Source organism: Salmo salar, chromosome 18 (assembly GCF_965601325.2).
Source record: "Salmo salar chromosome 18, fSalSal1, whole genome shotgun sequence".
In the NCBI taxonomy this organism is placed as follows: domain Eukaryota; kingdom Metazoa; phylum Chordata; class Actinopteri; order Salmoniformes; family Salmonidae; genus Salmo; species Salmo salar.
In genome coordinates, this window is record NC_138308.1 from 26917217 (window position 1) to 26941003 (window position 23787).

At 44.1% G+C, this 23787-nt stretch overlaps 1 protein-coding gene across 2 annotated transcripts in view; it reads right to left on the reverse strand.

Moving 5' to 3' along the window:
• Window positions 1-23787, reverse strand: part of LOC100380625 (spectrin beta chain, non-erythrocytic 1) — a 134618-nt gene that overhangs the window by 15364 nt on the left and 95467 nt on the right. For both annotated transcript variants that reach the window (XM_014154853.3, XM_014154852.3), the window contains 11 exons: window positions 18865-19128; window positions 17709-17933; window positions 17015-17104; window positions 16538-16822; window positions 11196-11326; window positions 10667-10871; window positions 10195-10569; window positions 8226-8470; window positions 1401-1539; window positions 1124-1208; window positions 825-1021 (listed from right to left, as the gene is read on the reverse strand). In XM_014154853.3, the coding sequence (XP_014010328.2) occupies window positions 825-1021; window positions 1124-1208; window positions 1401-1539; window positions 8226-8470; window positions 10195-10569; window positions 10667-10871; window positions 11196-11326; window positions 16538-16822; window positions 17015-17104; window positions 17709-17933; window positions 18865-19128 (2241 nt within the window). The remainder of the gene's footprint in view (window positions 1-824; window positions 1022-1123; window positions 1209-1400; window positions 1540-8225; window positions 8471-10194; window positions 10570-10666; window positions 10872-11195; window positions 11327-16537; window positions 16823-17014; window positions 17105-17708; window positions 17934-18864; window positions 19129-23787) is intronic.

The window sequence follows — 23787 nt, forward strand, 5'->3', positions numbered from 1 at the left end:
TTTGTTGTTACTTTGTTCTCTCCCCTAGTTCAAGGTGGAAACGATCTCCCCCTAGGAGGAGGTGACTGACACACAGACACTGTGGAGACAAGTGATTGGTTCCCCATTACTCACGCCATCCCTTCACATGGTTTGCAATAAAAACACATAGTTCACATATGGAAACAATGTTTCCTTCTGACCTCCTTTGCCATACTCCCTGCTGATATTCTGCCTAGCAACAGGGACATGTGACAGACACACCTGACTTCTCCCCTCTCTGGACCCCAGGTGACTGAGGCCCATATGAGGGAGAAAGTGCAGCTGCCAACCCCAGAGTCCGAAAGGAGACATTCAAATGACAAGTGCTCAACAGTTCAATCATATAAGCATATTATGCAGATAAGACATGTTAATTATCTTGGTTACCTAGCTAACACTGATTTCAACACCACAATCTTTCCCCAGAAACAGGCTCCAAAACAGAACAATAGCTTGGTTACTGGTGTGCATGATATAACCTTTACTCTGTCTAGGATCAAGAGGAACCAGTCAGTTTCTGTCATATTCTTGGCTGAGTGGCCAGACATCATGGGTCACTCGACACACACAGAACAGTTAGAACAGGCCTCTCTTAATGTGCACACACACTTATCTTATATGAGTTAGTTTCTTTAACTATGTCAAGCTCAAAGCCAAGACTTAAAGAAGGACATTTTAGTACACCAGCAGTAGTAGGGATTAAAATAAAATTTCTCACAGGATGGATGCCTAATCTAATTAAAAACTAAATTGAGTTATTATATGACTGGTTTGTGAGTTGTGAACATCCCCTGTCCTCTCACCGTAGTCAGCCGTTCCAGCGCTGAGAAGCGCTCCTCCCAGGTGGCAGCGGACTTCTCAAAGGCCTCGTGTCTCTTGATGAGTTTCTCCACCTCGTCCACGTTCTGACCCATCTCCCTGCTGGACAGGTACGGCTCCTGTCCCAGTAGCCATGACTCGGCCACACCAGCATCCCTACCAAACTGGTGCACTTCCAGAACTGGGCAGAAACACAGCTAGTCAGACAACACGGCAGTATAAAGCAACAGTGGCACAGTAGCTACAACGGTGCAACAGACTGAACACGATTTGATAGAATTACCCAATCTTAGCCACTCCCATCTGTCCTCCCACTTGTCAATCATGTCTTTCCTTTTGTCTGTCAACTGTAGTAACTTCTCTTTGATCTGAAAATTGAAGGGACATTTAGTTTTAACTGAGGCGAACACCACCATACATGTAATGACACACCACAACACCAGAGGGAGCCATATTTCCATCCGGAGACAAAGAAGTAGAACGAGGCGAAAAAGAGAAACAGAACGGAGGAGGGAAGTAACAGTATCTCTGAGGGTGTTATGACATCGTTGGCCCCTCACCTCCTCTAATGCGTAGTGTTTCCTTGCCAACAGGGACTTGCCCAGCTCGATGCAGTTGGTGAAGCTGTTGTTGCGGGCGTCGATCTCAGCCTTGATGCCTTGGTGGTTGTTCATCAGGAGCTCCACGGACGACACGTCCCTGCGGACACAACACAATTAGAGGTGTGACACAACAACACAATTAGAGGTGTGACACAACAACACAATTAGAGGTGTGACACAACAACACAATTAGAGGTGTGACACAACAACACAATTAGAGGTGTGACACAACAACACAATTAGAGGTGTGACAACAACACAATTAGAGGTGTGACCCACCAAGACAATCAGAGGAGTGACCCACCAAGACAATCAGAGGAGTGACACAACCAAAGGAGTGACACAACAACAAGACAGAGGAGTGTGTCACAACAAGACAGAGGAGTGTGTCACAACAAGACAGAGGAGTGTGTCACAACAAGACAGAGGAGTGTGTCACAACAAGACAATCAGAGGAGTGACACAACAAGACAATCAGAGGAGTGACACACCAAGACAATCAGAGGAGTGACACAACAAGACAATCAGAGTGACCACATCAAGACAATCAGAGGAGTGACACACCAAGACAATCAGAGGAGTGACACACCAAGACAATCAGAGGAGTGACACACCAAGACAATCAGAGGAGTGACACACCAAGACAATCAGAGGAGTGACACACCAAGACAATTAGAGGAGTGACACACCAAGACAATTAGAGGAGTGACACACCAAGACAATTAGAGGAGTGACACACCAAGACAATTAGAGGAGTGACACACCAAGACAATTAGAGGAGTGACACACCAAGACAATTAGAGGAGTGACACCAAGACAATTAGAGGAGTGACACACCAAGACAATTAGAGGAGTGACACACCAAGACAATTAGAGGAGTGACACCAAGACAATTAGAGGAGTGACACACCAAGACAATTAGAGGAGTGACACACCAAGACAATTAGAGGAGTGACACCAAGACAATTAGAGGAGTGACACACCAAGACAATTAGAGGAGTGACACACCAAGACAATTAGAGGAGTGACACAACAAGACAATTAGAGGAGTGACACACCAAGACAATTAGAGGAGTGACACAACAAGACAATCAGAGGAGTGACACAACAAGACAATCAGAGGAGTGACACACCAAGACAATTAGAGGAGTGACACAACAAGACAATCAGAGTGACCACATCAAGACAATCAGAGTGACACACCAAGACAATCAGAGGAGTGACACACCAAGACAATCAGAGGAGTGACACACCAAGACAATCAGAGGAGTGACACACCAAGACAATCAGAGGAGTGACACCAAGACAATCAGAGGAGTGACACACCAAGACAATCAGAGGAGTGACACAACAAGACAATCAGAGGAGTGACACAACAAGACAATCAGAGTGACCACATCAAGACAATCAGAGGAGTGACACACCAAGACAATCAGAGGAGTGACACACCAAGACAATCAGAGGAGTGACACACCAAGACAATTAGAGGAGTGACACACCAAGACAATTAGAGGAGTGACACACCAAGACAATTAGAGGAGTGACACACCAAGACAATTAGAGGAGTGACACACCAAGACAATTAGAGGAGTGACACACCAAGACAATTAGAGGAGTGACACACCAAGACAATTAGAGGAGTGACACACCAAGACAATTAGAGGAGTGACACACCAAGACAATTAGAGGAGTGACACACCAAGACAATTAGAGGAGTGACACACCAAGACAATTAGAGGAGTGACACACCAAGACAATTAGAGGAGTGACACCAAGACAATTAGAGGAGTGACACACCAAGACAATTAGAGGAGTGACACACCAAGACAATTAGAGGAGTGACACCAAGACAATTAGAGGAGTGACACACCAAGACAATTAGAGGAGTGACACCAAGACAATTAGAGGAGTGACACACCAAGACAATTAGAGGAGTGACACACCAAGACAATTAGAGGAGTGACACCAAGACAATTAGAGGAGTGACACCAAGACAATTAGAGGAGTGTCACACCAAGACAATTAGAGGAGTGACACACCAAGACAATTAGAGGAGTGACACACCAAGACAATTAGAGGAGTGACACACCAAGACAATTAGAGGAGTGACACACCAAGACAATTAGAGGAGTGACACACCAAGACAATTAGAGGAGTGACACACCAAGACAATTAGAGGAGTGACACACCAAGACAATTAGAGGAGTGACACCAAGACAATTAGAGGAGTGACACACCAAGACAATTAGAGGAGTGACACACCAAGACAATTAGAGGAGTGACACCAAGACAATTAGAGGAGTGACACACCAAGACAATTAGAGGAGTGACACCAAGACAATTAGAGGAGTGACACACCAAGACAATTAGAGGAGTGACACACCAAGACAATTAGAGGAGTGACACACCAAGACAATTAGAGGAGTGACACACCAAGACAATTAGAGGAGTGACACACCAAGACAATTAGAGGAGTGACACACCAAGACAATTAGAGGAGTGACACCAAGACAATTAGAGGAGTGACACACCAAGACAATTAGAGGAGTGACACACCAAGACAATTAGAGGAGTGACACACCAAGACAATTAGAGGAGTGACACCAAGACAATTAGAGGAGTGACACACCAAGACAATTAGAGGAGTGACACCAAGACAATTAGAGGAGTGACACCAAGACAATTAGAGGAGTGACACACCAAGACAATTAGAGGAGTGTCAGACACACTGAACATAACAATGTCCTTTGCTTAGGTTACCAGGGGGTTAAATGACCCATGAAATGCTACTTACATTGCTAGTTACCATGCTAGTGTACGTTTTCTAAAAGCACAGGTACATACAGTCAAGACAGGATGACCTGACACCCAGTGTTTTTCAGTGGACTACAGCGGCTCACATAATGATGTCCCCCCTCAGAGACCTGTCTGATTACCCTGGGACCATGCCAATGTCAGACTAACCACGAGGAAGGACAGGGTGTTACTCCTTCAGACAGTGGAAACAGAGCAATGCAATTACCGACAAACCAAATCTTTCTACCTGCTTTTTTCACCATTCACCTCATTAGCCAATCCATCATTCTCTCTCCTTTCTTTCCCTCCTGTTTCTCTCTTGCCCTTTACCTGACATCCTCATTAGCCCACAACGTCTATCTGTCGGTCTCGTCCTCCCTCTTGTATTTTCCCTTTCTGTCTCCCTCTCATTCTCGGTCTCCATGGTAAGCTGCTGGCTGAGATTCAGCTGAGAGGCACTGAAACCAGTTACCAGATAAGGGCTTGATGTGCTGCTGTCTCCCTGAGAGGAGGACATTGAGGCAGTGTGTATACACCATTTTCTGCAGGTGCTTTTTGAGCAGCTATAAAAAGGACCAACTGCCAGTAGGATACATTCATCTGAGCCATCTGCTGAAAACCTGAGCTGCAGAAAGCCTTGCTACAGCATTAACCCAGAAGAGTCTAAGCCCAGTCTAAGAATCCTACTAAGTTATGTGGAATTGTTTAAAGAAGGGTCATACCAAGGATCATTTGCTATTATTTTAAGACTCCTTAAAGTACCAAAGTAAATAAACACACATACACACTGCATACAAAAAGTATTCAGACCCCTTCCATTTCCCCACATTTTGTAACGTTACAGCCTTCTTCTAAAATTGATTAAATTGAATGTTTTCCTCAATCTACACACAACACCCCATAATGACAACGCATTTTTTTGCACATTTATATATAAAACTGAAAACTGAAATACCTAATTACATAAGTTTTCAGACCCTTTGCTATGACACTCGAAATTGAGCTCAGGTGCATCCTGTTTCCATTGACCATCCTTGAGATTATTCTACAACTTGTTCTACAACTTGATTGGAGTCCACCTGTGGTAAAGTCTACTGATTGGACATGATTTGAAAAGGCACACAACTGTCTATATATAAAGGTTACACAGATGACAGTGCAAGTCAGAGTAAAAACCCAAGCCATGAGGTCAAAGGAATTGTCCGTAGAGCTCCAAGACAGGATTGTGTTGAGGCACAGATCTGTGGAAGGGTACCAAAACATTTCTGCAGCATTGAAGGTCCCCAAGAACACAGTGGCCTCCATCATTCTTAATTGGAAGAAGTTTGGAACCACCAAGACTCTTCCTAGAGCTGGCTGCCCGGCCAAACTGAGCAATCGGGGGAGAAGGGCCTTAGTCAGGGAGGTGACCAAGAACCCAATGGTCACTCCGACAGAGCTCCAGAGTTCCTCTGTAGAGATGGGAGAACCTTCCAGAAGGACAACCATCTCTGCAGCACTCCACCAACAGGCCTTTCTGGTCTGATGACACCAAGATTAAACACTTTGGCCTGAACGCCAAGCATCACGTATGGAGGAAACCAGGCACCACTCATCACCTGTCCAATACCATCCCTACGGTGAAGCATGGGTGGCAACATCACGCTGCAGGGATGTTTTTCAGCAGCAGGGACTGGGAGACTAGTCAGGATTGAGGGAAAGATGAACAGAGCAAAGTACAGTGAGCCTTGATGACAACCTGCTCCTGAGCACTCATGACCTCAGACTGGGGTGAAGGTTCACCTTCCAACAGGACAACAAACCCTAAGCACACAACCCTCATAGCAAAAGGTCTGAATACTTATGTTAATAAGGTATTTCTGCTTCTTATTTGTAATAAATTTGCTAACATTACTAAAAACCTGCTTTTGATTTGTCATTATAGGGTATTTTGTGTAGATTGATGAGGGGAAAAAAAACTAAATGTGGAAAAGTGAAGGGGTCTGAATACTTTCCGAATGCACTGTATATCTATACACACACACACACACACACACACACACACACACACACACACACACACACACACACACACACACACACACACACACACACACACACACACACACACACACACACACACTACATAATCAAAAGTACATGTACACCTGCTCGTCGAACATCTCATTCCAACATCATTGGCATTAATATGGAGTTGGTCCCCCCTATGCCTCTATAACAGCCTCCACTCTTCTGGGAAGGCATTCCACTAGATGTTGGAACATTGCTGCGGGGTCTTAAGCCACAAGAGCATTAGTTAGGTCGGCACTAATGTTGGGCAATTAGGCCTGGCACGTAATCGGCGTTCCAATTCATCCCAAAGGTGTTCAAGGGGTTGAGGTCAGGGCTCTGTGCCGGCCAGTCAAGTTCTTCCACACTGACCTCTACAAACCCTTTCTTTATGAACCTCGCTTTGTGCACGGGGGCATTGTCATGCTGAAACAGGAAAGGGCCTTCCCCAAACTGTTGCCACGAAGTTGGAAGCACACGATCATCTACAATGTCATTGTATGCTGTAGCGTTAAGATTTCCCTTCACTGGAACTAAGGGCCCTAGTCCGAACCATGAAAACAGCTCCAAACTTTACAGTTGGCACTATGCATTAGGGCAGGTAGCGTTCTCCTGGCATCCGCCAAACCCAGATTCGTCCGTCGGGCTGCCAGATGGTGAAGTGTGATTCATCATTCCAGAGAATGCGTTTCCCCTGCTCATGGTGATTTTAGGTTTGTGTGTGGCTGCTCGGCCATGGCAACCACTTTCATGAAGCTGCCAACGAACAGTTCTTGTGCTGAAGTTGCTTCCAGAGGCAGTTTGGAACTCGATAGTGAATGTTGCAACCGAGGACAGATATTTTTATGTGCAAAGTGCTTCAGCACTCGGCGGTCCCATTCTGTGAGCTTGTGTGGCCTACCACTTCGGCATGGCGGTGTGCTCAATTTTACACACCTGTCAGCAACGGGTGAGGCTGAAACAGCCGAATCCACTAATTTGAAGGGGTGTCCACATATTTTTGTATATATAGTGTATATTTGATGAAAACATTTTTTGGGCCTTTTTGCTATTAGCCCAAACAAACACAATGAATAACAGATTCACTACATGGAACAACAGCTAGTCCCTAAAAAATTATCAAAAGGAATTTTGTTCTGAAGTGTCTGTCCTATATCTAAGAGACATAAGAAAGATCAGGAAACATTTGTGTTTTTTATTGTACATGTATTTAACCTCTTATTCATATACAGTACCTCCAGAAATGTTTTCAACTGGTACCGGGAGACATTCAGACGAGTCTTGTGAGCCCTGTGGGCGTTCCGTGAGTCTCTCACCTTTCTAAGGAGGGGTCATATTAGTGTGTACAGACAGAAGTTGGAAGATCGGCTGTACCGACTTCAGACGATCCCAAGACGCTTGTGGCAGTCGTAGAGCAAAACTAAGAACACCACCGTGTTTGTACGAGTCTCATCGTTCCATCTTTTTCATAATAGTTTTGTAGGCCAAACCGTTCAGACGATTTTCGGGATGCCTCATGGTCTGAGAAACACCACTCTAGCTCCATCACCTTTCATCGCAGATGAGGAAGTGCGACATAAAGTAGGCGGATGCTGTGGATTGAGACGCATCCAATGATCTCTAGCTTAAACTGACAGATTTCTAGCGATTTACACAGGGGCGTGGACATCAACCTTAGGGTGTTTTATAGGGTGAGCTAGTGAGGATAACTTTGTAAATCACAACAATCAGAACAGACCATTGAGGATTAGATACATAAATCTGGACTCAAGCTGTCGACCACAAGCTGCTTACAGAAAACTACAGAGATTATTCTCACATTTTCTGGCTTTTGTTGGAGAGTCAGTAAGAGAAAAAAACATGCATTGAAATAATGCCAAGCTATTTAAAAAAATGATCCGTATGAGGCCAAACTGTTTCCCGTCAGGTTCACAGTACCTGGGCTTCTCCTGAGCCTCGATGAGGCGGATGACGTCCTCCATCCAGAGCATGAGGTCTCGCACCATGCTGAAGAAGCGGAACTTGTCGCCGGTGTCGAGCAGTCTGACCCTGCGGCCGTCGCAAGCTTCCAGCAGGGTCCTCCAGGCCTCCAGCACCTCACCCTCTCTCTTTTGGATGTCATCAGCCTTGTCTCCGGCGTAGGCAGACTGCAGACGCACAGCATCCTCCTGCAACGTCCTCACCTGGGGAGGGAAAGAGACAAGTCTTATCTATGATTTACATTACTAATCTGTAAGAGATTCACCTTATAGCTGCATAATTTGTTTAGGCTGTATTAGAACTGCTTACCCCCTTGACCAAGAACACAATCTAATTTTTATATACGTTTTATTTATTTAACCTTCATTTAAATAGGCAAATCAGTTAAGAACAAATTCTTATTTACAATGACGGCCTACCAAAAGGCAAAAGACCTCCTGCGGGGACGGGAGCCTGGGATTAAAAATAAAAAAATAAATACAATATAAATATAGGACAACACACACATCACAACAACAGACAACACATCACTACATAGAGACCTAAGAAAACATAACAAGGCAGCAACACATGACAACACAGCATGTTAGCAACACAACATGACAACAACATGGTAGCAACACAACATGACACACATGGTAGCAGCACAAAACATGGTACAAACATTATTGGGCAAAGTCAACAGCACAAAGGGCAAGAAGGTAGAGACAACAATACATCATACAAAGCAGCCACAACTGTCAGTAAGAGTGTCCATGATGGAATCTTTCAATGAAGAGATGGAGATAAAACTGTCCAGTTTGAGTGTTTGTTGCAGCTCGTTCAAGTCGCTAGCTGCAGCAAACTGAAAAGACGAGCGACCCAGGGATGTGTACTTTGGGGACCTCAGAATGTGACTGGCAGAACGGGTGTTGTATGTGGAGGATGAGGGCTGCAGTAGATATCTCAGATAGGGGGGAGTGAGGCCTAAGAAGCTTATATAAATAAGCATCAACCAGAGGGTCTTGCGGCATGGGTATACAGAGATGACCAGTTTACAGAGGAGTATAGAGTGCAGTGATGTGTCCTATAAGGAGCATTAGTTGCAAATCTGATGGCCGAATGGTAAAGAACATCTAGCCGCTCGAGAGCACCTTTACCTGCCGAACTATAGATTATGTCTCCTTTATCTAGCATGGGTAGGATGGTCATCTGAATTAGGGTTAGTTTGGCAGCTGGGGTGAAAGTGGAGCGATTACGATAGAGGAAACCAAGTCTAGATTTAACTTTCGCCTGCAGCTTTAACATGTGCTGAGAGAAGGACAGTGCACTGTCTAGCCATACTCCCAGGTACTTGTATGAGGTGACTACCTCAAGCTCTAAACCCTCAGAGGTAGAAATCACACCTGTGGGAAGAGGGGCATTCTTCTTACCAAACCACATTACCTTTGTTTCGGAGGTGTTCCGAACAAGGTTAAGGGTCAGCAACAACCTGGGGAATAGTTACATGGGAGATGAGGAGGTATGAATGAGTCAATTGGAAGCTGGGGTTGATTGTGGCCATGATAGTTTGAGGGACAGATTGGAAATGTATCCAGGACATCAGGGTTAACACCCCTACACTTACAATAAGTACAAATGGGATATTAGTGACGACAGAGAGTCAGGACACCCGTTTAACATCCCATTCAAAAGACGGCACACTACATAGGGCAAGATCCCCAATCACTGCAATGAGGCATTGGGAACTTTTGGGGATGGGAAGTACCTCCTACTGGCCCTCCCACACCACTTCCAGCAGCATTTGGTCTCCCATCCAGGGACCGACTAGGACCGACCCTGCTTAGCTTCAGAGGCAACCCAGCAGTGGGATGCAGGGTGGTATGCTGCTGGTTAACTGCCATACTAGGTGTTTTGGTCTTTCTGGCTACTGGCGTTATTGTCATACCTGTGTCCCCAGGGCCTGGATGTCGTGTTCAAAGGTGGTGTGCATCCTCTGCAGGGTCTCCACTGTGTTCTGGTCTCGGCCCAGCTCCTCAGGCAGCTTCTTGTGTTTGTCCAGGATGCGGTTGAGGATCTCCTTGGCGTCATGGTAGAACTTGTGCAGCTCAAAGGACGCCACCAGGATCTGCGTGCGTGTGTCGATTAGCTCCAGCAGGTCGGCCCACGCCTCATTCAGCCCGTCCTTCCACTCTGCGATGGTTGCCGCGTCGGTGTGGCCCGAGTTGATGAGCTCGTCCGCCAACTGGTTGACGGTGTCCACGCGCTCCTGACCGATGTTGCCCGTGTCGCGAGCAAACTCACGGAAACGCTCCTGAAGCATCTGCAGAGGGATATTATCACAACAAAGTGAGAATGCACATATTCCGCTAGATACTCTGGCAACAGGGGAGCATAAGTGACATGGCTGCACTACATACCGTGACATGTTCGTAGTCCTGTCCCAGCTCATGTGACCCAGCCACTACTTCCCTTTCAGCGATCCACTGCTCCAGGTCATCCACCTCCCTGTTGAGCTGGAACAGACGGAACCTCTCGTCCAGCTTCCCCCTCCTCTCCTCCGACAGGTCCTTGAGCCCCGCGTACAGCTTATCCACCTGGGACTGACGCATGCCGATCCGCTCACTACACAGCAGGAGGAGGGAGGAGGAGGCAGGGTAGGGGGTTAGGATATTGGATATACATGATCCTACCCTCACTCTCTTCTGTGATGCTAAACTGTCAAGTCTCAAAACCTCTGGGTGGTTAAATCCTACTTCAACTCAGCAGGAATGGAGATGAACCTTACAGTGATCTTAAGTTAGGTGTCTGGTCTCTGACCACTCTGGGCTGGGTTTAAACCCTTAACATTCTTTAGTCTGAAATGGGTGGATATGATTATGGTTTAAACTTCCACATTTCACTGGAGGTGGTCTTTAACCCTGAGGATGAGCCCCTGAGACCCCTCACCTTTCAGGGTGTCCGGCGGCCGTCAGGCCTCTACTTGTCTGGGACAGCTGGTGGACAGTTTCAGCGTAGTCTTCCACAGCCTGCTCCAGTATCTGGTGCTTCTTCAACATGGCCACAGAGCTCTGCTCATCCTACACACACACAGAGAGACACAGAGAGACAGAGAGAGACAGAGAGAGACAGAGAGAGACAGAGAGAGACAGAGAGAGACAGAGAGAGACAGAGAGAGACAGAGAGAGACAGAGAGAGAGAGAGAGAGCGTCAAGGTACAGACGATGAAAGCACAGACCATACACAGACAGTTTGGTGTACTATGATCTATAAGGCCATTTGGGGAAAACTGCCACATTATTTCTGTTCTTCCTTGATAAGGTCAGAAAATAAATATGAGTCACAGTTCCTAAAATCAGAATGGATCATGGCAAAACATTTTAACTACTCAGCTCCGTGTTCTTGGAATTCTCTCCAGATCAGCTGGAGGAGTTTAAAGGTTTGGTTGACTCACATGCTGCTGAGGAATGTGATTGACATTAGGACTTGATGCGGTGGTACATATGATAGAATTTTTTTTTTTACAGCCTGTACTTGTATCTATGACACTTGTATGTTCCTTTAATTTAAATGCATGTTTGTCTACGTGAATATTATTATTTTTTGAACAGTGTGTCTATGTCTGTAAGTTGTTACAGTATGTCTGATATTTGTCGCAAACATTGTTACCCCCCTGCTGCTGTCTTGGTTGGACCAGGCCTCTCCTGAATTTCTTAAAATGTATGTCAATGTGACTAACCTGGATAAATAAAGGTTAAATAAATAAAAAATACAAATCAGTGTACAGGGCACATTATCGACTAGAGATAGACTAGTCTCACAGATATCCAGTCCTGTGGTAGGAGAATATTAAGGGTCAAGGAGCATCCAGCCTACTAAAGGACATGAAAACATGAACGGGAGGACTACTCTCTGCCTACTCACCTTCCGCACTCAATATCCCAGCATGCCACACAACTATGTCGCAAGGCCATGTTTGCCCAGGTCGCTGCACACATCTTTTACCCTTCACTGACTTCCTCATTTCTCACTGTGATAAGAACCCACCTCTGCCTGACAGACCAACAACTTACCGGGCAACAGTCAGAGTCCTACCAAGTGCAGAAATACCCCTTGTACAGTACTAACCAGTCCTTTTCCTACCCAGCAGCTTGCCTTGTAACAAAAAGCAGCTTGCCTTGTAACCACACCCCAGTTCCTATTAAACTCTGCCCCTCCTAATGATCCAGTCCAACAAACTACTGAAGTGCAACCCACCAGTCCTAACCAAAACACACATTGTATCTCTACCAAAGGCAGCTGCTCATCCAGTCAGGCCCAATCCCCATCATCCTGCCTCCCCCGTCAGGCCCAATCCCCATCATCCTGCCTCCCCCGTCAGGCCCAATCCCCATCATCCTGCCTCCCCCGTCAGGCCCAATCCCCATCATCCTGCCTCCCCCGTCAGGCCCAATCCCCATCATCCTGCCTCCCCCGTCAGGCCCAATCCCCATCATCCTGCCTCCCCCGTCAGGCCCAATCCCCATCATCCTGCCTCCCCCGTCAGGCCCAATCCCCATCATCCTGCCTCCCCCGTCAGGCCCAATCCCCATCATCCTGCCTCCCCCGTCAGGCCCAATCCCCATCATCCTGCCTCCCCCGTCAGGCCCAATCCCCATCATCCTGCCTCCCCCGTCAGGCCCAATCCCCATCATCCTGCCTCCCCCGTCAGGCCCAATCCCCATCATCCTGCCTCCCCCGTCAGGCCCAATCCCCATCATCCTGCCTCCCCCGTCAGGCCCAATCCCCATCATCCTGCCTCCCCCGTGAGGCCCAATCCCCATCATCCTGCCTCCCCCGTGAGGCCCAATCCCCATCATCCTGCCTCCCCCGTGAGGCCCAATCTCCATCATCCTGCCTCCCCCATTAGGCCCAATCACCATCCTCTTACATCCTCCATTAGGCCCAATCACCATCATCTACATCCCATCAGGCCCAATCACCATCAACCTACATCCCATCAAGCCCAATCAGCGGGCTGAATACATTTGGCCTGTCACCTAAAACCCTCACACACTTTTACAGATGCACAATTGAGAGCATCCTGTTGGACTGTATCACCGCCTGGTATGGCAACTGCATTGCCCACAACTGCAAGGCTCTCCAGAGGGTGTGCGGTCTGCACAACGCATCCCCGGGGGCAAACTACCTGCTCTCCAGGACACCTACAGCACCCGATGTCACAGGAAGGACAAAAAGATTATCAAGGACAACAACCACCCGAGCCATTGCCTGTTCACCCCGCTACCATCCAGAAGGCGAGGTCAGTACAGGTGCATCAAAGCTGGAACCGAGAGACTGAAAAACAGCTTCCATCTCAAGGCCATCACTAACACAGAGAGGCTGCCGCCTACATACAGACTCAAATCATTTGCCACTTTAATAAATTGATCACTAGTCACTTTAAATAATGTTAACATATTATTAAAGTGCCTGTAATCTGGTTCAGGTTATTAATCAACCTACCAAACACTACAGGAACAAGATCATCCACATGTATCGATCACATTTTTACTAATGCTGTAGAACTTTGTTCTAAAGCTGTATCCTTACCCATTGGCTGCAGTGATCACAATATGGTGGCTATATCCAGGAAAGCCAAAGTTCCAACAGCTGGGCTTAAAATAGTGTATAAGAGATCATACAAAAGATTTTGCTGTGACTCTTATGTGGATAATGTTAAAAATATTTATTGGTCTGATGTGATTAATGAGGAGCATTCAGATGCTGCACTTCATGAATTTATGAAATTGCTTCTTCCAATTATTGATAAACATGCACCTATGAAGAAACTGACTGTTAGAACTGTTAAGGCTCCATGGATTGATGAGTAAATTAAAAACTATGGTTGAAAGAGATGGGGCAAAAGGAGTGGCTAATAAGTCTGGCTGTACATCTGACTGGCTAACTTACTGCAAATTGAAAATTTATGTGACTAAACTCAACAAAAAGAAGAAGAAACTGTATTACGAAGCCAAGATCAATGATATAAAGAATGATGGGAAAAAAACTTCAGTACTTTAAATGAAATTATGGGCAGAAAGACAAATTCAACTCCATCTTTCATCGATTCAGATGGCTTATTCATCACAAAACCATTTGATGTAGCCAATTATTTTAATGATTATTTCATTGGCAAACTTAGGCAGGAAATACCCACAACAAACAGTGAGCATTTATATTCATTAAAAAAAAAATGAAAGAAAAGCAGTGCAAGTTTGAATTCTGGAAAGTTAGTGTGGGAGAGGTGTAAAAATTATTGTTATTGATCAATAATGACAAACCTTCTGGCATTGACAACTTAGATGGAAAGCTACTGAGGATGGTAGCTGACTCTATAGCCCCTCCTATCTGTCATATTTAATCTGAGCCTAGAAGGAAGTCTTTGTCCTCAGGCCTGGAGGGAAGCCAAAGTAATTGCGCTACTCAAGAGTGGTAGAGCAGCCTTTACTGGTTCTAACAGCAGACCTATAAGCGTGCTGCCAGCAAACTGTTGGAAAAAAATGTGTTTGCCCAAATACAATTCTATTTCTCTGTAAACTAATTAACAACAGACTTTCAGCATGCTTATAGAGAAGGGCACTCAACATGTAGTGCACTGACACAAATGACTGATGATTGGTTGAAAGAAATTGATAAGAAGATTGTGGGACCTGTATTGTTAGATTTCAGTGCAGCGTTTGATATTATTGACCATAACATGTTGTTGAAAAAACTTAAGTGCTATGGCTTTTCAACCAGAGCTATCTATCTAATAGAACTCAAAGGGTTTTCTTTAATGGAAGCGTCTCTAATGTCAAACATGTAAAGTGTGGTGTACCACAGGGCAGCTCTCTAGACCCTCTACTCTTTTCTATTTTTACCAATGACCTGACACTGGCATTAAACAAAGCATATGTGTCCATGTATGCTGATGATTCAACCATATACGCATCAGCAACCACAGCAAATGAAGTCACTGAAACCCTTAGAGTTGCAGTCTGTTTCGGAATGGGTGGCCAGTAATAAACTGGTCCTGAACATCTCTAAAACTAAGAGCATTGTATTTGGTACAAATCATTCCTTAAGTGCTAGACCTCAGCTGAATCTGGTTTGAATTGTGAGGCTGTTGAACAAGTTGAGGAGACTAAATTACTTGGTGTTACCTTAGATTGTAAACTGTCATGGTCAAAACATATTTATTCAATGGTTGCAAAGATGGGGAGAGGTCTAGCTGTAATAAAGAGATGCTCAGCTTTTGTTGCCACCACACTCGAAAAAGCAAGTTCTGCAGGCTCTAGTTTTGTCTAATCTTGATTATTGTCCAGTTGTGTGGTCCAGTGCTGCAAGGAAAGACCTAGTTAAGCTGCAGATGGCCCAGCACAGAGTGGCACGTTTTGCTCTTAATTGTAATGAAAGGGCTGATATAAATACTATGCATGCCAGTCTCTCTTGGCTAAGAGTTGAGGAGAGACTGACTGCATCACTTCTTCATTTTATAAGAAACAATGTGTTTAAAATCCCAAATTGTTTGCATAGTCAACTTACACACAGTTCTGACACATACACTTATCCCACCAGACATGCCACCAGGGGTCTTTTCACAGTCTCCAAATCCAGAACAAATTCAAGAAAACGTACAGTATTATATAGAGCCCTTATTGCATGGAACTTCCTTCCATCTCAGATTGCTCAAATAAAAAGCAAACCTGGTTTCAAAAAACAGATAAAGCAACACCTCGTGGCACAACGCCTCTCCCCTATTTAACCTAGATAGTCTGTGTGTATGTATTGATATGTAAGCTACGTGTGCCTTTTTAAAAATGTATGTAGTTCTGTCCTTGAGCTGTTCTTGTCTAATGATGTTCTGTATTATGTTTCATGTTTTGTGTGGACCCCAGGAAGAGTAGCTGCTGCTTTTGCAACAGCTAATGGGGATCCTAATAAAATACCAAATACACATATTACATTACTCATCTCATATGCATCTTGCCTATGCCGCTCGGTCATCGCTCAACCATATATTTATATGTACATATTCTATCCCTTTAGATTTGTGTGTATTAGGTAGTTGTTGTGGAATTGTTAGATTACTTGTTAGATATTACTGCACTGTCAGAATTAGAAGCACAAGCATTTCGCTATACTCGCATTAACATCTGCTAACCATGTGTATGTGACCAATAACATTTGATCACCATCACTATACCTCACATTCATTCTGATTGCTCATAAAGAACATTTTTAGCTCTCTGCCCCACTGCGCCCCTCACCTTGGCTTTCTCCTCTGACATCATGTAGAGCTCCTGCTCGCTCATCCAGGCCTCGGCTTCAGCAGCATCAAAGTAGTACTGTTGGGCCTTGTGGGCCTCCTCCAGGCGTCCATGGCGTTTGCCCGTCTCCTCCCGAATCTGGGCCCATAGGCGCCGCAGGTCGGCCAGCCGCTGGTGGATCCCCTCGCCGCTGAGGCTGTCGTCGTCATCCTTGAGGACCTGCTGGCTCCGCTCAAAGATATCATCACAGCGGGGCTGGTGGCCCTGGATCTCCTTCTGCAGGGTCTAGTGGGGGAGAGATCAAAGGGCAGCTGGTCAGAATGAAGTCAGATGCTTTAAAGTAGAGTACATGAGGTCACCTGGTACAGAAATAGATCTGTCACCCTGATTTTAATGGTAGTACTGTAAATGCTAAGAGCTATATTCTATAGATAGAAATACTGTTCAAGGTTCAAACTGATGGAGTTTGTTTCATACCTGGTTTTTCTTGATGAGTAACTGGACTGTTTGCAGGTTGTTTCCGTGGTCTGTTGATATTGCAAGTGGCATTCGCTCTTCAACCCAGAGCTAAGAGGAAAACACAGATATAGATATGAATCATTTTGGAAGATTGACACTGATGTAGCAAAAGCAATGACAGCATCTAAACTTAACCACAACTAACAACTTGATGTAAGTGAACTAACTACTTAGACAAAGCGTTTTTTGTTCTGACTGACTGAAGTAAGCATTTTAAATCCAGTTGACGGCATACAAAGATGCAGACACTTCAGTTCAGAGACCCAACCCAGTCCTTTCAAAACACGTGGCCTGCTGCTGCTGCTTGTCTGCCTGAAAGGAGTTGATACAGTCATCACATTAACAAAGAGAACCCCACAGCTATGAAAGCATGCACCTGCTGCTACTCTCCCCAACAAAAAAAACCCTTTTAACTCTTTAATCCCTTCAGACAAGGTGCTGCTCTGCTGTTCAGCTTCTGATGCTGTTCCACACTGCCATAGGACACGGATTTCACACAGCACACACAGTATACTGTAGCTTAGCCATTTGCATAAAAATACAATTAACACTTGCACAAGCGGGCATACATAATCTCTTTCTCTGAAACACACATGCGCACACCCACACAGACAGACACGCACACACGGCTACGCTGGATTAATGTACTTACGATCTCGTCCTCCATGTCTCTGTTGAACTGGTGGATCTCGCGGGAGGCCATGAGGTTCCCCTTCCTCTTCCGTAGAGGGTCCAGCAGCTGCTGGAACTTCTTCTCCACGATGCGGCGCTGGCCGTCCACCTCGTCCGTGTCCTTCCCCTCCTGGCTGAGGACCTGGGCCTGGCTCTGCAGCTCCTCCACCTCCTTCTGACGCACCTCCACCTGACTCTCCAGCATCTAGGAACGCCACACCAGGAGGAGAGGAGTGGACAGGAATAAGAGAGGAAAGGAAAGAGACGGGATTTCAGCAGGCTCTCTATCTCCCTCTCTGGTCTCCTGAGAGCTTGCGATCCAGAGCTCTTCGTCTCGCTTGTGCTCTTGGAGTTTCCCCTCTCTCACGCTTGTTTGCTCTCCCTCTTCCAGATGGAACAAACTGAGGCAATGCTCTCCCTCTCTCACAATGCACACATTTTGGGTCTGGGTTACACAAAGGATACTATGGGTGCACAACCATTCATTTCACTGTCGCTCATATACAAATCAGCAAGTTCTACCTCAAATTATAAGCATACTGTTTCGCTCCATCACTCCCTCTGCTTTACTCCCTCTCTGTCAGTCCTCTCTATCTCTGGCTCTCTCTTACACACACACACACACACACAGTGGGAGCTCATCTCACAGACACCGAGCTGGCTCATCCACACATCAAGGCAAGGGAGAGATTACGTAATGGGACGGGGGGGGGGGGGGGGGGGGGGGGGTAGTGTGTGTATGTGCGTAGCATGGGCTGTTACATAACGTGGTTAGTCTGCTCATTACTGCTCCACTCCAAGGAACCATCTGCATAATAAACTGTGTTCCAATACTTCATGTGTGTGCTGTTTAGCTTACTCTCCCCCTTACATAGTTAAAGTAAAAGTGAAAACAATATCAGGCTTAACACTTAGTTCATCGTTTGGCTACATCGTTTGTCTATGCAAGTGAATTCATCCTGAGGTAAATTACTGACAGTGGCTTTAACCTAATATGAAACCATGAGCTAAAATGATAGAGAAATTGGTATTTCACCTGTCCATGAGTGTGTCAAAGGAGTCAGGAAAATAAGTAGTATGGTTACATAACACAACTGAGGGAGACATACAACAACTCAAGCTCCAGTAGTCAGTACCTGTTGTTTCTTCAGCAGGATGTTGACACTGGTCAGATCTTTGCCATAGTCGTCTGATTGGATCTGTCCATCCACTCCCACCAGCCACTTGTCTAGGTCAGCACAGCTCTGGGTGAACAGCTCGGCCTTGTTGGCATCAAACAGACACTTGGCCTTGGTCTGGGTGGTGGACTCCAGGTCATCCCACATCTTATGGAGCCCTGCCAGCTTTTCCTTCACCATGGCCTCTGTCTCCGGCTTCTCAGCTATCAGCTGCATTCCATCCTGGGATTGGGTGGGAGAAAGTCACGTTAGAACATTATGGAGATAAATAGAGCTCCACTAATGCCATTCAGGAAGGAAGACAATGGTTAATTGGTGATTCAGTCAAATCGGACCTGAGCAATGTGACACTGCTCACGATCATTCTCAGCAACAAGCCGTCAATACTGAACTTTCAAACGACTAGTTTTAGTCTGCAGAGCTACTGCACTGGTTCTGCTGAAAGCTGCTTTTGAAATTAATTCCACTGAAAGCAAATATCTTTTTTTTATCGCTTTGGTACCATTTTCACATGGTGAAATGTCCGTTTGTACAAAACAGATCATCAAAAAGGTTGTTTTTTCAAAAACTAAAAGGACATTTTCAATTGACTAAGTGCAGCACAAAAAAATCTAAAATCACACAGTAACTTTTTCCCCCAACCTAATTAGTGTTTGATCTAGAAATACCTTTCATATAAAGTAATTGCCTTTAACAATGCAATGCTCACAATACTTTTCATAGGATTCTCTTATTTGTTTATATACATCTGACCATCACTTAATCCAACTACGCCTAATGGTTAATCACTGAACCGTTTGGTAAACCTATAGATTTTAAACTAGTTTGTCTACTATATATAGATTATGAGAACGACATAAATAAATTGTTTTCTTGTAAAGTATAAACATCTAAATGACATGTATGATACATGGCAACCATACACAACGATTACTCGTTATTGCTAATTGATTTCACATAGTGGTAACCACAATTGGTCACCATATTAAAAGGGGGTATGTGACAATTTCCTTCAACATTGAGCAGGATTTACAGCAAGGGAGAGGAAGAAATCAAAGAGCTCGTGGACAAGGGGCCTGTCAGAGAGGTGGGCATGGGACCCATCAAAGCATGGGCCCCATCAAAGAGGTCAAAGGTGGACATTAGAGAGAGAGGGAGGTAGACGGCAGGGAACTGTTGTGTCTAATGAAGTCTGGGCCATCGTTGTTGACCATGTGGTAAACAGAGGCCTTAACGTGGCTGACAGATTAGTTCACCCCAATCTGAAAAGATCAACTAAATTCAATCAGATAGATAGCAATAAAAACTGTACCACAGAGGAACAGAATCCGTTAGAGGAAAAACAAAAATAAATGGAGGAACTTACTTAAGAAAGATCAAGTGTAATATATTACACAAAGCGAACTGGATGGAATATTGGAGAGAAATGCAACAAATATTTTTGTTTATCTTCAACATAGAAATGCTATCAAAAAGAATTGAGTTAAAGAGCATAGGTTTTCATTTCAGTCTAGTCCATCTCAACTAACCGAAGTTAATTGTAAAGATTTTTTTTCTAAAAACAAAGTAAAATGAACAGCTGTACAGAAAGACTCATGTGAAGGCCAAATTAGAGAGGAACTTCTTGATGCAATTAAAGCCTTTAAGTCCGGGAAAACTCGAGGGCTGGATGGCATACCAGTCGAGGAATACCAAACCTTTTTTGAGGTACTCAGAGGACCATTATTGGCATGTTTTAACCACTTCTATGAAAATGGTAGATTATCTGACACTCAACAAGAAGGTCTGATTTCACTTTTACTGAAACAGGACCCAGGTGGTAAAGATATAGTCCATAAAAAAATTGCCGGCCCCCTTCAGTGTTCTAGTAAAATGCATAGAATTAAAAAGGTATTGTCGGATATTATTAATCCTAATCAGACAGGTTTTTTACATGGACGATACATTATATTATCTCTAAGACAAGTACTGGAAAAATAGAACACACTGAAAAATCTGGGAAACCAGGCCTGGTATTCATAGCAGATTTTGAAAAGGCTTTTGATTCAGTAGACTGGAATGTATATATAATTGCCTGGAATATTTCAATTTTGGAGAATCTCTAATACAATGGGTTAAAGTTATGTATAGTAACCCTAGGTGTAAAATAGTAAATAATGGTTACTTCTTAGTATTAAACTGTCAAGAGGAGTAAAACAATGTTGTCCACTGTCGGCATATCTATTTATTGTGGCCATCGAAATGTTAGTTATTAAAATCAGATCCAGCAATAATATCAAGGGGCTAGAAATCCAGGGCTTAAAAACAAAGGTGTCATTGTCCGCTGATGATTCATGTTATTTTAAATCCACCCTGATTAGTCATATCCCAGTTTACCCATTTGCTTATGGTCTTGCCGAGCGACTTAAAAAAATGATCTGAGCAATGTTTTTTTCTTTGGAACGGCAAGCCAGACAAAATTAAATGGGCCTATTTATATAATGAATATGAATTCGGAGGGCAGAAATGATTACATATTAAAGCATTAGACCTCTCACTGAAGACTTCAGTCATCCAAAAGTTACACTTAAATCTGAACTGGTTCGCTAGCAGATTAGTAAGAATGTCTTACCATGTTCTAGAATGGGCTTTTTCCCTTTATTCAGCTTACCAAAATATCAGTCATTTTTAAAACAAGCCATAGAAACTGGGTTGCAATTTCAGTGTAATCCACCAGAAAAGACAAAAAATAGTACAACAGATATTATGGTTAAACTCAAATATACTAATTGATTAAAAAATATATATATTTGGAGATACATTTTTTTTAACGGTATAATCTTTGTAATTGATATCATAAATAAAACTGGTGGACTTGTCACAGGCAGCTAACAAAAATATATGGAAACGTCTGCTCCACTCAAAATTACAACCAACTAATTGCAGCATTACCACAAAAATTGAAGAGGCAAGTGGAAGGGGGAGAATGTAAGGAACTTGTCTGTCTGCCCTGCATTAAAGACCAAAATTAGTTAAAGAAAATTGTGATAAATAAAGAAGTATACCAGTTTCATTGAAGGTCCCAAAAATTGACAGCAGTGACATATAGATTGAAAAATAGTTGGGCAGAGATTTTCAATGTAATGATTCCATGGCACATGGTTTATGAACTGATACACAAAACAACGCTGGATTCAAAACTTAGTTTTTCAATTTAAATTATGAAAAAAATTATTGCAGCCAATACAATGTTATAGATATGGTGGATACAACCATCCCGTTTCTGCTGCGAAGAGACAGAATCATTCGATCATTTGTTTTGGTACTGTCCATAAGTAGCTTGTTTTTGGTCGCAGGTTCAGGAAGGATTGCAACATTTACCTGGAGCTAACTCTGCAAACAGCGCTGCTCTGGGATTTAAAAAGTCATTGTCAATCGATCAATAATATAATAACTCTAACCCAAAACATTTCTTTTAATTTAAAATCTGTAGAAACTATGAGAATAGAAAGGTTCAGAAATCTTATGAAACATCACAGCACAGTTGAAAAATATATGGCAAATAGAAATCAAAACCGGATGGTGTTCAGAGATAGATGGGATAAAAGTTTAATAAAAGTTAAATAGATATTATATATTTACAAAAAATATATATGGGGGGATTGTAAATTATGCAGACAATTACATTGATGGAAGCCACAATCTATCTGCAATATTAAAGCTGATCAACCTCCTAAAAAAGTATAATACAAAAAAATGTAAATTTAAAATAATTTCGATCATGAGAACATTTCGCCAAGAACACCGGTAAATCTGCAGGATATGCACTATGCTTTACCATTACATTTACACTAAATTACATATTGTACTGCATGTCAATTCACAAAACATTCTTACAGTATTATCCATTGACAGTATACTCTGTTCTAACCTCAGAATTGACAGAAGCCCCCATGGTGGTGGCCATGCGCTGACAGACCGACCAATAGGAGTGGGCCGTGGTGGAAATGTAGAGGACCAGGCTGTCCGAAAAATAAAGCAGGCCATTGAGGAGAACGATGACCTCTTTAACAATGTGGCATCAATCAGCCACATTGCCCACCTTTTGAAGAGGCACCAAGTATCTGTGAAACACATTTACCTGGTGCCTTTTGAGAGAAACACCGACCAGGTGAAACAACTGCGGGCCGAGTATGTTCCGGTACAGCACTATATACTGTATTAGTGTTACTATTTGATGCAAATGCTACTTCACAATATTATATTGGAACTATACTGTAAAAAAAAAAAAAAATTACCAAATTATATTTCTAGAAGGTGATGGTGCTTTACTTTGCTGTGAACCATCACAAGTATATCTTTGTTGATGAAGCAGGCTTCAACCTGGTGAAAACTCAGCGCCATGGGCGGAACCTCATTGGCCAACGGGTGACCGTCCAAGTGCCAGGTGGGGGAAACATCTCCATGTGCGCAGCTATCTCTGAAGACGGTGTGGTAGGACGTAGGCCATTACTTGGATCCTACAACGCTGCACACCTCATTGTGTAAATTGAGCAGGCCTGTCAAGATGAAGGGGTCACCTATTTCATTGCGTGGGACAATGTTAGGTTTCACCATGCAAAGGTGGTTCAGTCATGGTATGGGCCCATCCCTGATTCGTAACTCTATATCTGCCCCCATACTCTCCTTTCCTCAACCCTATTGAGGAATTGTTTTCAGCATGGAGGTGGAAGGTGTACGATCGCTATCCCCATGAGCGTGCCACCCTCCTTCTGGCCATGGATGAGGCATGTGACCCCATCAATGCAGACCAACGTCAAGCTTGGATACGCCATGCCAAAAGGTTGTCCCGCAGTGCATGAACAATGAGGACATTCACTGTGGCTTGATGCAAATTAATGC